Genomic DNA, 14,136 nt, shown 5'->3' on the forward strand with positions numbered 1-14,136 from the left:
TTGCTGAGGCCCGGTAGTCTTAGAGACTTTGGAGGAGGCCTGGGTGGATTCAGAGATCAGAATAGAGGGTGCCGGAACTTTCCCGGTGGTCCAGTGGTTAAGACTCTAGCGCTTTCAGCACAAAAGGCTGGGGTTCGATCCCTGGTCAGGGAACTAAGATCCCATAGCTTTCCCGCACAGCCAAAAACCAAATAGGGCGTGTCGTGGGCACAGACGTTACGTGGAGGTTGTGGGGCTCTCAGCGACTGTGGCTGAGGCCAGGAGAGGGGACTCGCCTGAAACAGCCCCCTACCGCCTTTTTCCTCGTCAGAGGGGCTTCAGGGCGGTTGGAGGGCATCCTCCGGAGCCAGATAAGCCGGGCGTTCCGCTGGGGGAAGCGAGGGTGGTGAGTCCGCAGCCGGGGACTGTCGCCCTCTGGTGTCGCCCTCCGCCAGATGGTGAGCCGGATTCGGGCTGACGCTGAGCTGTTAGGGAGCGAGTTCCGCAGCCGCAGGTCAAGTGTGGCCTCCAGGGACGGAGGGCCGCGTCCCCGCCTGGGGAACCCGGCGCCCCGGCTGCTCTCGCACCCGGAGCCCCCTCCAGCCCTTGGGGTCTTGGGCGCCCTCGGCCAGGGCAGTGCTCTCCTCTCCCCCGGAACTGGGGCCCCGGGAGCGGGGGCAGCGATAAGCCTGTGAGCCGGGAGCCGATTCCCTGGCTTGCCACTCACTCCTTAAGTAATTTTTCCTAACCCGAGCCCAGCTCCAGATCTTGTTAAAGGATTTGTCCTTCGATTTCCAAGTGATCATTATCCTGGGAGAGACAAGTGAGAAGGGAGACCTTCAAGGCCGCGCCCTGGGGCCCATAGTCCCCGTTTGCTTTGGGGAGATGAAGAACCATCCCCACTCCCCCAAACACGGGCCCTTTGACCCCGAGTGCTCCATTTTGGTGCCTTGAGGGGCAGGCATTGGTCGGGTTGGCTGTTTTGCTCTGTTTTGTTTAAGTTCTTTGATTAGGGTCCGGGCTGGGAAAATTCAGTGTTTAAGAGTCTGGGGTTAGGGGGTATCTGCTTTCCTCCCAGGGCGAGTGACCTCCTGTCCTGGCAGCTGTCACATGATCAGTCACCATCTGTCAAGAGTCTGGAAACCCGGCTGCCTCCTCCTTTCTTCCTACAGCATCCCAGCCTTCTCTGGAAACCAGGCGTCCCTCTCTGCCTCCAGGCTCTCTCCAGGCACATATGTTGGGGCCCCCTCTGCACCTGGCTTGCCTGCTTTTCAGAACCCACGTTAGGGATCTGCAGCGGGAGATGCAGAGAGCTCCTCAGGCCTGAGGGCCCTCCCAGCCCAGAGCTGGGTCCTGGCAGATGATCCAGTGATAGGAAAATCCAGACCAGGAGTGGTGTCCATGATGGCCTTCCAGCCTCTTGCAAAGGGGGTTGCCAAAAAGCTGCCCACGACCCTGCTGCTTGATTCTGGACGGAGTCAAGGTTGGAAGGCCTTTGGCAAACCTAGAGAGCCTTTCTCTTGCCTTTCTCTCTCACTCTTGCCTTATCCTCTTCTAGCAAGGGTGAGACCCAAGGCTACATGGATGACCGGCAGATGTTCTGTCGGGACCTACGTCTGGACACAGAATGATTTTAGAGCAGGGCTGCTGTCTTAAGGAGTACTGGACATGGCAGATGTGCATAAATTTGGGCTTAATTAATTGGAGTCTTGTTTTATTTTGTGTAGTACTGCCTTGTGATAACTCTTATTGAATTAATTCCTACTTTCCTGTTTTGGTGTCTCAGATGAGAGCAATGTCTTATACTTTTTTGTAGTCCTCAACAGAATGTATAATAGGTACTTAGAAATACTTGCTTACTAACCCATTTTCTCCTCATTTTGTCACCATTCAAATGAGCCAAGCATGAATTCAGGCTGGCTCTTCTCGAAATCCAGGAATAAGCCATTTTAGGAGCAATGGAGATTCGGCCTTCTCTTCCTTACCCTCCAAAGAATCCCTGACTTCTAGCCACTCCTGCTCAAGGTTCTCTGCAAGGTCACAGCTAAAGCCAGGAACATGTCAGGACTTTCTCCCAACTGATAGTCCAGTAATTATTATGCTTTATTTTATAACTATTTTACACTTTATTATAGAAAGAACAATGGATAGAAAGAAGCTATCTGTCATCAGCTGACTCTCCTTCTGCCCAATCAGTAATAGAGGAAAGAACTTTAATAAATTGGAGAGAAAAACCCAGATGAAATGTCTGTAAGGAGAAAAATCAGAATCAGGGGTGAAGGTGTGAGGAGAGAGGATAGGGGCAGTAGAGAAGATGGGTGACGTCTACAGGAAAAAGCCAAGACTTTGGGGCTTTAGGGGAAGACACAAGAAAAATAAATGATGAGTGGGGAACACTGTCAAGGAAGGCCTGGGGTGGAGATCCATGGAAGAGACTGCAGGCCAAACAAAAATCCCTCCCTGCATGCCCACTCACAACCCAGCAACAGGATGCCCACTGTAGACATTTAGAAAAACTAAGGGATTCAGAAGGAAGAGGGCCAAGCCATCTAGGTGGGAGATATCATTCTGTGGGATGATCTTTCCTGGAATTTTTCTGAGAATGTAGAGGGTGGAGAAAGAAATCCTCTTTTCTTCTCATTTCTTTTAAATATTTTTTTATTTAAAAAAAAAAAAAAATCAAGGGCCCTAGGAACTGAGAGACAAAGCTGTCCACACAGAAACTCTAAGTGAGAGGTGGAAATAATATAGGTTGGTCCTGAAACCCACAGGCTCTGTCTTTTGACTCCCGCTGCCTATAATCCTGACTCGGTCAGGTCTGGAGCATTGCTTTCTAAGGCTCCCCCACTGTGCTGCCCCCTCCCAGGACTCCCCAACTGTGCTGCCCTCTCCAAGGACTCGGAGTCCTATATTGATCTCCACCCCATACATCCATCCCAAACTCACATCCTTTTTGCTTATCATCTCACGCCTTGACTGGTTTAAATAAGAGCACAGCAGTTGAAATGTTAGCGTGTTAACTCTCAGTACTTTGCCCTTCTTGGAGTCCAGGAAATAGGAACTGTGGGTCTCACTTGTGGGACTCACAATTGTGGGTCCCTGTTATGGGTCTCATCCAGGAAAGGGATAGGTCATGGAAAATCTAGGGGTGAGCGACTTCTGAATGATCATCGTGGGCCAGGTGTCTGGGATGGGCCGAGAGTCTGTTGCTCCATCAAGTAAACTGGGTAGGAATTGGAGCCCCCGACATTCTCTGAGTCATTATTCTCAGTGTTCTGGGTCAGTGCACGGCATGTTCGAGCCAAGTAGGAGGCCTGTGATTGGGAGGAGAAAAGAGGAGTGAGTACCATCTGCCATGCCATTTGCCTTTATCAACACCCGTATCTCAGGTCCTCAATTCTGTTCTCCCTGACCTTGGACCTTTGACTTGCTCCTTTCCCAAGATTCCATTCAAATCCTAATCCTTATTCCAGTCCCACATTCAGTATAGAGTTCCAGACTTCATTTCCAGTTTCCTCTTCTGTCCTATTTTCTTTATCCGAATGTCGCCTATTCTTACCCCCAGACTCTGTCTCCAACCCCTACATTTTCCCTGCTTCACAGCTTTTTTTTCTCAGTCACTGCTTGCTTCCCAATTCCATTTTTCATGTCCCATGCATCTATTTTTTTTCTCCATAGTTTCCACCACCACATTCCCTCTATTATCTTTTCCCACACCATGCCGCTTTTCCTTGACTTATCATTCCCTCCAGTTCTGATCCATATATCATCTCAACTCCCTGTTCCATGGATTCACCCTCCCTGGCCATTACTCTCCCTTACCAGGACAATCAGGCTGATGAACACCAGAAGGAGAATCACACTCAACAGGATCACGACCACTATGGCCCATGCAGGGAAGGAATCACTCCCTTCCGTTTCTCCCTCAGGGACAACTTGTGAGTCATTTTTGTTCTGCTGTGTATGGCTCTTGTTGTCGGGGGCGTCTGACACAATTGACGTGGGGGGTGTAGAGGAACCAGTGCGTACACACCGGGGAGCCTTGTTACTGGTACAAGGAGATCTAGTGCTGATAGATGCATTTCCTGTGACTTTCACTGTAGGTCTTATGTTCTCTGTGGCTGCTGTGTTTTTTGCTGTGAGTTTTATTGACGTTTTTATGATCTCAGTGACCGACGTGGTCTTTTCTTGATGTCTAGTAGATTTTGCTGAACCTCCTGTGGTCTTATAATGGGTCCATGTGGTCTTTCCTTCATGTTCTGTGGGCGTTTCTGGGGTTCCTGTGGTGTTCTCTTGGCCCCGTGTGATATTTCCTCTGTAGGTTTCAGTGGGCCTCTCATGGTTTGATGTGGTCTTTCCTTCGTGTCCTGTGGACTTTTCTGAGGCTCCAGTGGCCCTCTCATTGTCCCCTGTGGTCTTTGCTTCATGTTCTGTGGACTTTACTGGGGTTCCTGTGGTCCACTCATGGCACCCTGTGGTTGATTGCTTGTGGTCACTCCCTTTTCCTAGGTTTTGTGTTGTCTTTTCAGTAGTCTTGTTTGAGGTGCTACTTACAACTTTGGCTGATTTGCTTGTCACTGTTGATCTGCTTGTTGTGCTCTTAAGACAAGTGGTATTCTTTCTGTTGGGTACTGGAGTTGTATGTGTTTCCCTATCTGTATTAGTGGTGTCATTAGGTTCAGAAGCATGTTCGTTCTTGGTAGTTGGCCCTATTCTTTGTTTGCTGGAGGTCTGTTCAGAAGCAGGAGGAGCAACTTGGGTTGTGGAGCTTTGGTGAGCCAGCTTGGAGCGGTGCGTGGTAGTGCATTGGTGCTTTGGCTTATGGGTTTCTGTAGATATCAGGGCGTCTGAAGAGCTGTATTCTGAATGAAAAGCAGTGTGGTTAGACAAGGTAATGGAACCAAGGTCTGGAGCCAGAAAGATTGAGGATTCGCCAGTTTTCCGGCGTTCTTGAAGTGTGGCAGCACCTGTGAAGGGAGAGAGGCAAATAAGAAACTTCCTCCATGCTCTTCCCTGTTTCCCTTCTTATGTCATCTGTAGGGCTCCCTTTGTTATCCCAGCTATGTCTCCCCAGCCAGTCTCTTTGGAATACCCTGCTATCTCATTCCCGTTCTCACCTCCACTCTCTGGACCTCTGGTGTGGCATTTCAGCAGGAATGCCGCCTCTCTCCTCTCCACCTCTGCTCCTCACTCCTCAATTTTGATCTTCCTAGCTTTATGGCCTTTTTCCTCATCTTTCTCAGCAAATAAGCTCCAACTTCATCTCAGTGCTCAAAAAATTCTTTGTTAGTTACTCTTTCCTGCTACCTTCAACGTGACATGCCAGTTGTTTGTGTGACTGTTAACCTCTACCCGGGTTTCCCACATGGCACAGTGGTAAAGAACCCCCCTGCCAATGCAGGAGATGCAAGAGACACGAGTTCAATCCCTGGGTCGGGAAGATCCCCTGGAGGGGGAAATGGCAACCCACTCCAGTATTCTTGCCTGGAAAATTCCATGGACAGAGAAGCCTGGTGGGCTACAGTCCAGGAGTTGAGTAGAGTTGGACACAACTGAGCGACTGAGCTTACAACCTCTACCCCTGTCCAGTTTATCACATTGTAAGATTTTGAGAGGAATTATTGACTGGTATTTTGCTTTGCAAGTATTGCACTAGAGATTATATACTTATGGAATAGAGTTGTCTTTCCATGGCAGAGCTGAGCGGAAAGGGAATACGTGTCCTAATCTCCATCTTTCCATAATAGTCCAGCTCCATTCAAGATGTAAGTGTGTGAGAGACTAAGGAAGACCTCTAGCAAAACCTCCCACAGTAAGTAGACACTGGTGACTCACGAGAATATAAAAAGAGGGACAGAGGGTGGGTAGAGGAGCAGGTTGGGAAACTTTCATTTTGATGATGAAGGTTGATCTGGATCCCAGGAAGCAGAAGAGAGGACTCAACCCTTATGGTTCCCCATTGGCTCCCCCTTCTCACACACCTGAAGCCCTCTGAGACAGATGAAGGTGGCCCTTTTGAAAGAGAAAGAGATTAACCTGGGGGTCCTAGGAGGTGTGAATGAGGCCGCTGGATTGGCAGGGACCGAATATGTTTAAGGACAGGGTGTGAACCCCATCAGTGAACAGATATGGGCCTTAACTCCATGGAAGAACAACCAGTGGAGGCAGAGTAGATGTCTCTGATATCTAACCAGGAGAGTAAGGGCCAGGAGAGCACTGAGGAGTGAGACACAGCGTCGTTACATAACTGACATTTCCAGGCTCTTTTAGCTCAAGGTGGCGACCAGAACCTGGATGCACTCCCAATCACAGGAAACCACAATCCACACACCCGCCTGCTGACTGCTTAGGAGGGCTGACGGTTGAGGAACTCAGTCCTTGAAAGAAATATGGGTGGGCAAGAAGGGGTCAAGAGTGGGAGGGAAGCCCAAGTCCCTTGATGGGATTTGAGGTTGTGGGGAGAGAGGAGGGCTGAACAATCAGGCCCTCACTTCACTGGCTGGAGTCATTCTCTGACTTTCTTGGCAACAATACTGATCATGCGTGTGTATGTGTGTGCTCAGTCACCCAATCGTGTCCAACTCTTTGTGACCCCATGGACTGTAGCTGGCCAGGTTCCTCTATCCTTGGGATTCTCCAGGCAAGAATACTAGAGTGAGTTACCATGCCCTCTTCCAGGGGATCTTCCTGACCCAGGGATCGAACCCATGTCTCCTGTGGTTCCTACATTGGCAGGAGGGTTCTTTACCACTGAGGCACAAGGGAAACCCATGGCTATCGTTTACTGGGGCCCTTCTTGGGGCCAGGCACTCTGCCAGTTGCCTCATAGCCATTCTTTCTGGGTTGTCTTCTAAGGTAATTGATCTCCCAGCTCCCCACAAGACATCTCAGAAACTGTCAATGTCCCTGTTTTACAGCAAAGAAACTCGAGTCTCTTGGAGAAATGATGACTTGCACACAATGGTGACTTGGCCACAGCAATGGCCAACCTTTCTGGAACACTTACTGAGAGACAGGCAGGTCTTATGAAGGAGGACATGTATTAACGCATTTACTTTTCACAGCAACCTTTTGAGATTGAGAATTTATTATCCTTTCCTTTTTATAGATGAGGAAGCAAGGCTAAGAGAGGTTAAGCAATCTCCCCAAAGACACTCAGCAGATAAGAGGTTGAGCCAGAACTGAAACACATATTCTGGGTTCCCAGGCCCAGACTTTTACTGGTAAAGACCACACTCAGTTCAGTTCAGTCGCTCAGTCGTGTCCAACTCTTTGTGACCCCATGGACTGCAGCATGCCAGGCCTCCCTGTCCATCACCAACTCCTGCAGTTTACTCAAACTCATGTTCGTTGAGTCGGTGATATAGCCCATAAGTCAGCCCAGCCTCTTGGGGAAGAAAGAACACTGACATTGGTGGGACCCCTGAAGGATGCTGTTCACATACTTGTTCATTTAATCTTCACCATGAACTTGTGAGGCAAGTATATGATCTTATTTTACAGGTGAAAAAAGGGAGTTCAAAGAGGGTGAGTAATTGGCAAAGATAGGCTTTTCACTACACCCCAGATGCTTTTAAATGTGATAAGGGATGACTAAAATATCCATGGAGTGAAGAAATAGGCAGACAGGCAGTTCAGAATGGCCAATTCCACTGGCCTTATTAAGGAGTCAGAGGACAGGATGGAGTCCAGGCACTATCCCTCACTAGCTTTACATCTTCACTCAGGCCACTTAAATGCTCTGACGGCTCAGGTCCTGAACAGTAAATAACGATGTCAACCTACCAGTTTAGTGTGAAGACTATAGGAAGTATGGAGCACTGAAGGTGCTGAAGTGTAGAAGACTCTTTGAAGTAGTAGTCTTTGAAACAATCTCAGACTTTCTTGTTTTTCTCTTGGTAGTAAGGGAAGCCGAGCCTGTGGCCTTGCCCTCCAGCCTTCTGCAGCCCCAGATGTCTCTTCTACCTGCCCTGGTTTCTACACCTCTGTGCCTACCTTGACCACACTTTCAAAATGGCAGCCCTCCACGTTCCTGAGCTGCTTCCTGTTTTATCAACAGAGCACTCATCACTTTCTAACATATAGTAAGTGCAGTTTACTCCCCCAGTGGCAGGGACTTTATGTGTTTTATTCATCCCTATGTCTCTAGTCTAGAACAATGTCTGGGCCATAGGAGGCACTTCATAAATATTTGTTGAATAGATAAATGAGGGAATTTTTTAAGACTGATGAAAACTTTTCAGAAGCCATGCCAATAGCTTTTCATTATGCATATTGAGTAAAAAAAAAAAAAAACATAATTGTGACCTCCGAAAGTTGGGAGACTAAGGTTTAACTTCTGCTGGGTTAAGTAATGGAGCCCTGAGATGAAAAGATGTGGAAAGAAGACCTCTCACTCACCAGTTTTGGGATACCGGTTATTTAACCACAGGAGTCACATAGTCAATAACTAGACCTAGAAAACTAGATCTTAGAATTCCAGATCTACATCACATAGCCGTGGAACCATTGATTATAAAATCTGGAGCTGAAGCTCAATGTAACCCATGGTCCTGAGTCTTGAGGAAAATCAGTGACTAAACCTCAGGGTGGAGATGACCATGTCTTCTGCCCAGTAGATCTACCATTGGTAGCAACTTGCTTTTCCTAGAAAGTTTTCACCATGAGATATTCATTTCACTTACTATAAAAATGATCTGAAGAGAACTGTTTTGGTCACTGAGGTATAGACAAAGGAAAACTTGGCTTTAGCACAAGACACTGGAGGTAGATACTCAGCCTGGATAAAAGAATTAAAACAAATCTTACAATATCAAAACTGTGCATACAGTTCCAAAGGTCTGTTATATCTGCTTCTTTCACTAGTTTGAAAAGAATATGGACATCCTACTAAGTAACTTGTGCCATGGGGCCTCTGTCATAACAGCCTCACCCAAAAGAGTATTTCTGATGTTTCTTGATGTCCCACCCCTCAAAAATGGCTTACTCCATTTGCCTGCTTGTTAAAGTGTCTATATAGTTTAAGTGCAACATGGGACCTAAAACGCAGACATAGTAAAAAGATGAAAGAGAAATACACTCAAATATTTGACTGGGCAACTGGGGTTTATTAGAAGAGATTTTCTTTTCCTATTTTTTCCCATTTTCCAGTTTCTAGGATGAGAATATATTATTTTTGTAATAGAAATTAAATCAAATGACACTTACTGTAGGAAAATGTCTTTTTTAGATTCTCCCCAGGACCTCAGCCCCATCTGTGCTTTCTGCAGTGATGATTTAATCTAGATTCTGCACCTGTGGTTCTGTGGTTGCATGATGCAGACTCTGGGGTTCTAGGATCTAGTTATCTGCAGCTGAGTATTGATTGGTCCCGTGGGTAAATGACAGGGCGTACCCCAGAGCTATGGGCTAAAGGTCTTCATCCGCTCCTCTTGACACTCTTCCCTCCCCACCCTGGCCTCACTCTCTGCTGGACACAGTCATGTCCTGGCCCTGACTCACACTCCACTTCCACCCTGACTCCCTCCCAACCTCACCCCAGCTTCAAGCCCTCCCCACCCATCACCACCTTGTTCCACTCTGCAGGATCCGAGCACCCAGGGGCCCTTCCTTCCCCACCATCCCCTCGGTCCCAGCCAGCCAAGCTCTAACGTGGCCATCTCCCAGACCAAAACCCACGGAGCCCGTGTCCTGCTCCAGAATTCAGATTTCAAGTTTGCCTTGCACCTGTCCTATGCCCTAGAGCGGGGATCCCCAACCTCTGGGATCTAAAGCCTGATGATCTGAGGAGGAGCTGATGTAATAATAGTAGAAATGAAGTGCATAATAAATATAATGAGCTTGAATCATCCCCAAACCATCCCCCCTCACCATCCGGTCTGTGGAAAAATTTTCTTCCACAAAACTGGTCCCTGGTGCCAAAGAAGTTGGGGACCACTGCCCTAGAGTAAATCTCCCTCAAAAGTGAATGTAAGGAAAAAAAATAAGTGAATGTGTGCGGAGCTGATTCGAGACTCATTCCCTCCTGTCTTTGCAGGATCCTTTCCCTGGGCAGAAGCGTGACAGAGGGCTGGAGAGTGGCAGGTCAGACAGCCAGCCTAACGGGAAGGGGAAGAGAAGGTGGGTGAGACTGGGGTGGTGGCTCAGGGCGGCTCTGGTGCCTCTGAGGTAGGGGTGGGTGGGAGGGGCGGGGAAGGGCCTCCAATCACGGCGCTGCTGAGACCTGGTGGAGACACTGAGAGATTCCTTGGCCCCTGCCCCTGCTGTCCACCATCAGCCCCATCACCTGCCCCCAGCCCCTCCAGCCTCAACGTGACCCTGAGCTCAGGGAAGGATAAACGTCACCTTCAGTCAAACACTATTGGAAGGAAAAGCAGCTGCCTTCCCTGACCTAGAGTGTCCATACTTAGGCCTTTCTGGGCCCTGGTTTGGGATCATCAAGGCTATTACCGTGAATGACTCTATGCAATATGTAGAGAGTCCCTCTGAACCTGTTTCTGCCAATTGTCTACCTTGTAAAGACCCTCCTCTGAATTGCCCAGGCCCCTCCCAAAGCCCCCTATGTTTGGGCATCTCCACTCCCCAGTTTCAGTCCCAGAACTCTCTCTTAATTAAGTGAACTGATTTTGCAATTTCACTTTACCTGGTGAGATCTATTTGGCTTGTCAAACTTTTCTTTTTAATTTTTATTGGAATATAGTTGATTTACAATGTATTAGTTTCAGGTGTACAACTCAGATATATCTCCACTCTTCTATTTTTTTTTAGATTCTTTTCCCATACCGGCCATCATCACACTTTTCTATATTCACTTTCTTCCCAAAGCCTTGGGATGTTTCCCAACTGTAAAATGGGGATAAAACCACACACCGTATTGAGTTGTCATGAGGATTAAGTAAATAAATGTAGATGAAATGCCTAGAATGACACTTGGTGTGTGGTAACCAGTTGGCCTGGTGCATCCTCCCATTTTACAGAAGCCCAGACTAAGCACCTGGGCCGGAGCCAGGGCTGGAAGGCAGGTCGGTGCAGAACAAGGAAAGAAATGCTCTTTATGCGCCCTGAGGACAGCGGCGGGGGTGGTGTGGCGGGATCCCCGCTTGCCTCTGTGATGTTAGACAAGCATTTTACCTCTCTGAGTCTCACTTTCCTCACTATAAAATGGGATATCATTAATCACCTCAGGAGATTGGAGGACATGAAACGAGATGAAGTACTTTGAGCATCCGTGAATTCCTTGCACAAAGCAGATGCTCAGGGAGTGTCAGATCCCCACTGCTGCCCACCCAGGACTGCCAGCAGCCAGTGTCTTCATCCAGACGGGAAGAAGCCCCACTTTGGTGTCTGCAGCCTCACAGGCCACGTTTTAGCAGAGCGAAGCAGAGCATAGGCTGTATTTCATCTCCAACATGCCCCTCAGCTGGCAAATTTGAGCCGTGTACACCCTAGACAACTGCATGCAGCAGCTCGGAACCCACCCGTCTTCCCACCACATATTCACTTGCTGTTCATTTCTGCGATTGGTCAACCATAGGCATGCTAAGAAACAACTCCTCTCTGTTTTCTATGCCCCTGTGTGATGGTGACCCCTCGCCTCTGAGGGCATCTTACCTGCCTCCAGAGAGGTGAGAAGGAAAAGGAAGAAGCACTGGAGGCCAAAGACGGAACGGATGCAGTGGGCTGGCTGGGCCATGTCGGAGCTGGATGGCTGCTTGAGGCCGTAGGTTGGGGTCCCCTCAGCTTATATGGGCCCAGCTTTGACGTCACGGGGGCTGGGGCTCCTCAGGCTGAAATCTTAAACAAATGGAACCGCCCCGCCTTGCGGGGGTGCCCTGATAACGGGAGACCACAGCAGCTTTGTCATGTAGCAGGGAACGTGTGTGTCTACCCAAGGGGTGGGATCTGGGGGCAGGGAAAAGCAACTGGGAGGGACCAACTCCTGCCCCAGCCCCAGCAGAGGTTGTGGGGGTTGGGTGGGTGGCGTCCGGGGTTCTGGGCTGGTGGGGAGCAGACGGTGGCTTCTAGAAAGACTGAGATCTGGCTGGGGTGGGAGGGGGAGGGGGACAGTTGGATGCCTGGGTTTTGGGAAGAGATTCAAATTCTGATTCTTCTTCAGCTGCACCCTCTGCTTTCCACTTCTCTTACGTCAGCCCAGCTCTCCACACCCCTTACTCACACACCCCTTACTCACACACCCCTTACTCACACACGTTCACTCTTTTTGCCCTGGGTGGAGCTGCCCATGAGTATGAGGTGAAAGAGCAGAGACGGGGAAAGCCCTCCAGTGTCTGGCTCCTGCAAAGACAGGTGCTTCCAGGTGTCCAGAGATGACACACCAGGTGGGGACAGGTGGAGACGGAGACAAAGGCAGACATGGAACCCCAGGGACTGACGTATCCCTCAGCAGGGGTGGCGGCCAGTCCGTCTAGGACCTCCCTGGAGTCTCCCTCTCCCCTTGGTCCTGATTCCCTGCCTGAAGCAAACATTAGCTCAGAGGTTGTCAAAGTTCATATACTGCGCTCCCAGGAGACAGTGCCTGGGGCTGGCATAGGGGGAGGGCAGGCTCCCTGGGATTCTAAGGAGAGAGGAAGCTGTGGGTCCGGGGGTCTCAAGTCACCACCCCTATTGCTCACTTAATTTGTTTACGGTGGGTCTCCTCTACTGGGGAGTCAGCAGCCGGCCAGGTCTTTGCCATGATTGCTGCTGCAGCCCCAGCACCAGAGTGAGGGCCTGGCACACGGGACGCAGTCAATCGTGTTGACTCGGCTGAACGGAGTGGAAGCCAGGGCTGGCTCCTACCTCTAGGGGTGAGTGGAGCAGGCAGAGGGGGTGGAGACGGCCTGACCTGGAGGGCACGGTGCCAGGGCCCTGGGGCCACGGGGCTCATGGGAGGACTAGAGGGCCGAACTTGTGAATCCATCTAGTACTGGGCATGATTGGTCCCTAAGACCTAGGCAGGGCTGGAGTGGAAGGGAAGAGGAGAGGCCAGCTGCTCATTAACATGATTAGGCAAGTAATTAGGCTCCATGGAATCAGACCAAAGCCTGACTGCTCAGAACTGGGTAGCCTGCCTCCCAGGCAATGCGTCCTGTAGGGTAGGGAGACTGAGGCAGAGGTAGACCTCCTCTGCCTCTCCATCTGGACCCAGGAGGGACTGAAAATCCCCCTTTCCACTAATCTGGCCCCACCCCCACACTTTCCTCCAGGGACCCAGGTCTCTAGGAGAGAAGTTCTCAACAAGGAGAGGCAACTCTGTCCCCTGGGGACATTTCGCCATGTCTAGAGACAACCTTGTCCCACCTTGGAGGGGGTTGCTCCTGGCACCCAGCGGGTAGAGGCCAGAGGGGGTCCTGGCCATCCTGCAAGGCACAGGACAGCCCCACAGCAAAGAACTCTCCAGCTCACATCAGTGGTGCTCAGGTTGAGACTCTCTGCCTTCACTGTGTAAATAAATATTCCCCATTCTTCTTTAGCCACAACGTCCCCCAGAGGACACACGCATCAGAGGTGGAGGAACTTAGAGGTATGTGCAGGCTCTTGATGTCAGAAGAGGTTGTTGTGTCTGAGCTGTAATAGTTAGGTTGTGTGTGCACGATGGCTCAGTCATGTCCGACTCTTTTGCGACCCTGTGGACTGCAACCCACCAGGCTCCTCTGTCTATGGGATTCTCCAGGCAAGAATACTGGAGTGGGTTGCCATTTCCTCCTCCAGGGGATATTCCTGACCCAGGGATCAAACCCGTGTCTTTTGCATCTCCTGTGTTGGCAGGAGATTCTATACCACTGCACAACCTGGGCTGAGAGGGTCACAAAACAACCCTACCAGCTACTGATGTCTGAGCTGTTCTAGGTACAGAGATATGTGCCGAGCACTTTACCTTGTTGTAACCTATGAGGTTAGCAATGTCAGCCTCATTTTACAGCTTGAGAACAAACAAGCTTGGTTCAGGGAAATGATTTAAATGCCCAAGGTCACATATCTGGTAAGAGGCAGAGACCAGACCTGGTCGGTGCCTGCCCGACGGCAAAGCACTTGGATAATTACACAGTGGCTGGGAGACCAGGGGAGCACTACTGTTTTATTTAGCAAGAGTTGTGTCCACCACCCACCTGGAGTGGTCTAAGCAGGGGGCGTCACAGAGCAGGGTTCCTCACCTGT

The 14,136-nt window shown here is 49.8% G+C and overlaps 1 protein-coding gene across 2 annotated transcripts; it reads right to left on the reverse strand.

The window, feature by feature from the left end:
* Nucleotides 1-2,529: 2,529 nt before the first annotated feature.
* On the reverse strand, nt 2,530-11,784 carry MUCL3 (mucin like 3). 2 transcript variants are annotated; one of them, XM_024984135.2, is made up of 3 exons: nt 11,590-11,784; nt 3,802-4,841; nt 2,530-3,293 (listed from the first exon to the last, which is right to left on the reverse strand). In XM_024984135.2, exons 1-3 carry the CDS (start codon nt 11,669-11,671, stop codon nt 3,147-3,149), a joined length of 1,269 nt encoding a protein of 422 aa, XP_024839903.1. In that variant the 5' UTR covers nt 11,672-11,784; the 3' UTR covers nt 2,530-3,146. The 2 variants fall into 2 exon arrangements, with proteins under 2 accessions (XP_024839903.1, NP_001422028.1); NM_001435099.1 differs by having other exon boundaries at nt 2,620-3,293; nt 3,802-4,946; nt 11,590-11,698.
* Between the last annotated feature and the right edge of the window lie 2,352 nt (nt 11,785-14,136).

Source organism: Bos taurus, chromosome 23, assembly GCF_002263795.3.
Source record: "Bos taurus isolate L1 Dominette 01449 registration number 42190680 breed Hereford chromosome 23, ARS-UCD2.0, whole genome shotgun sequence".
NCBI lineage: Eukaryota > Metazoa > Chordata > Mammalia > Artiodactyla > Bovidae > Bos > Bos taurus.

Coding starts and splice junctions, on each gene's coding strand:
- MUCL3 (NM_001435099.1), bottom strand. CDS start 11,671: ATGGCCCAGCCAGCCCACTGCATCCGTTCCGTCTTTGGCCTCCAGTGC. Junction 4,947..11,589: donor TCTCACCTCTCTGGAGGCAG/GTAAGATGCCCT, acceptor CTCCCTTCACAG/GTGCTGCCACACTTCAAGAA. Junction 3,294..3,801: donor TCATCAGCCTGATTGTCCTG/GTAAGGGAGAGT, acceptor TCCCAATCACAG/GCCTCCTACTTGGCTCGAAC.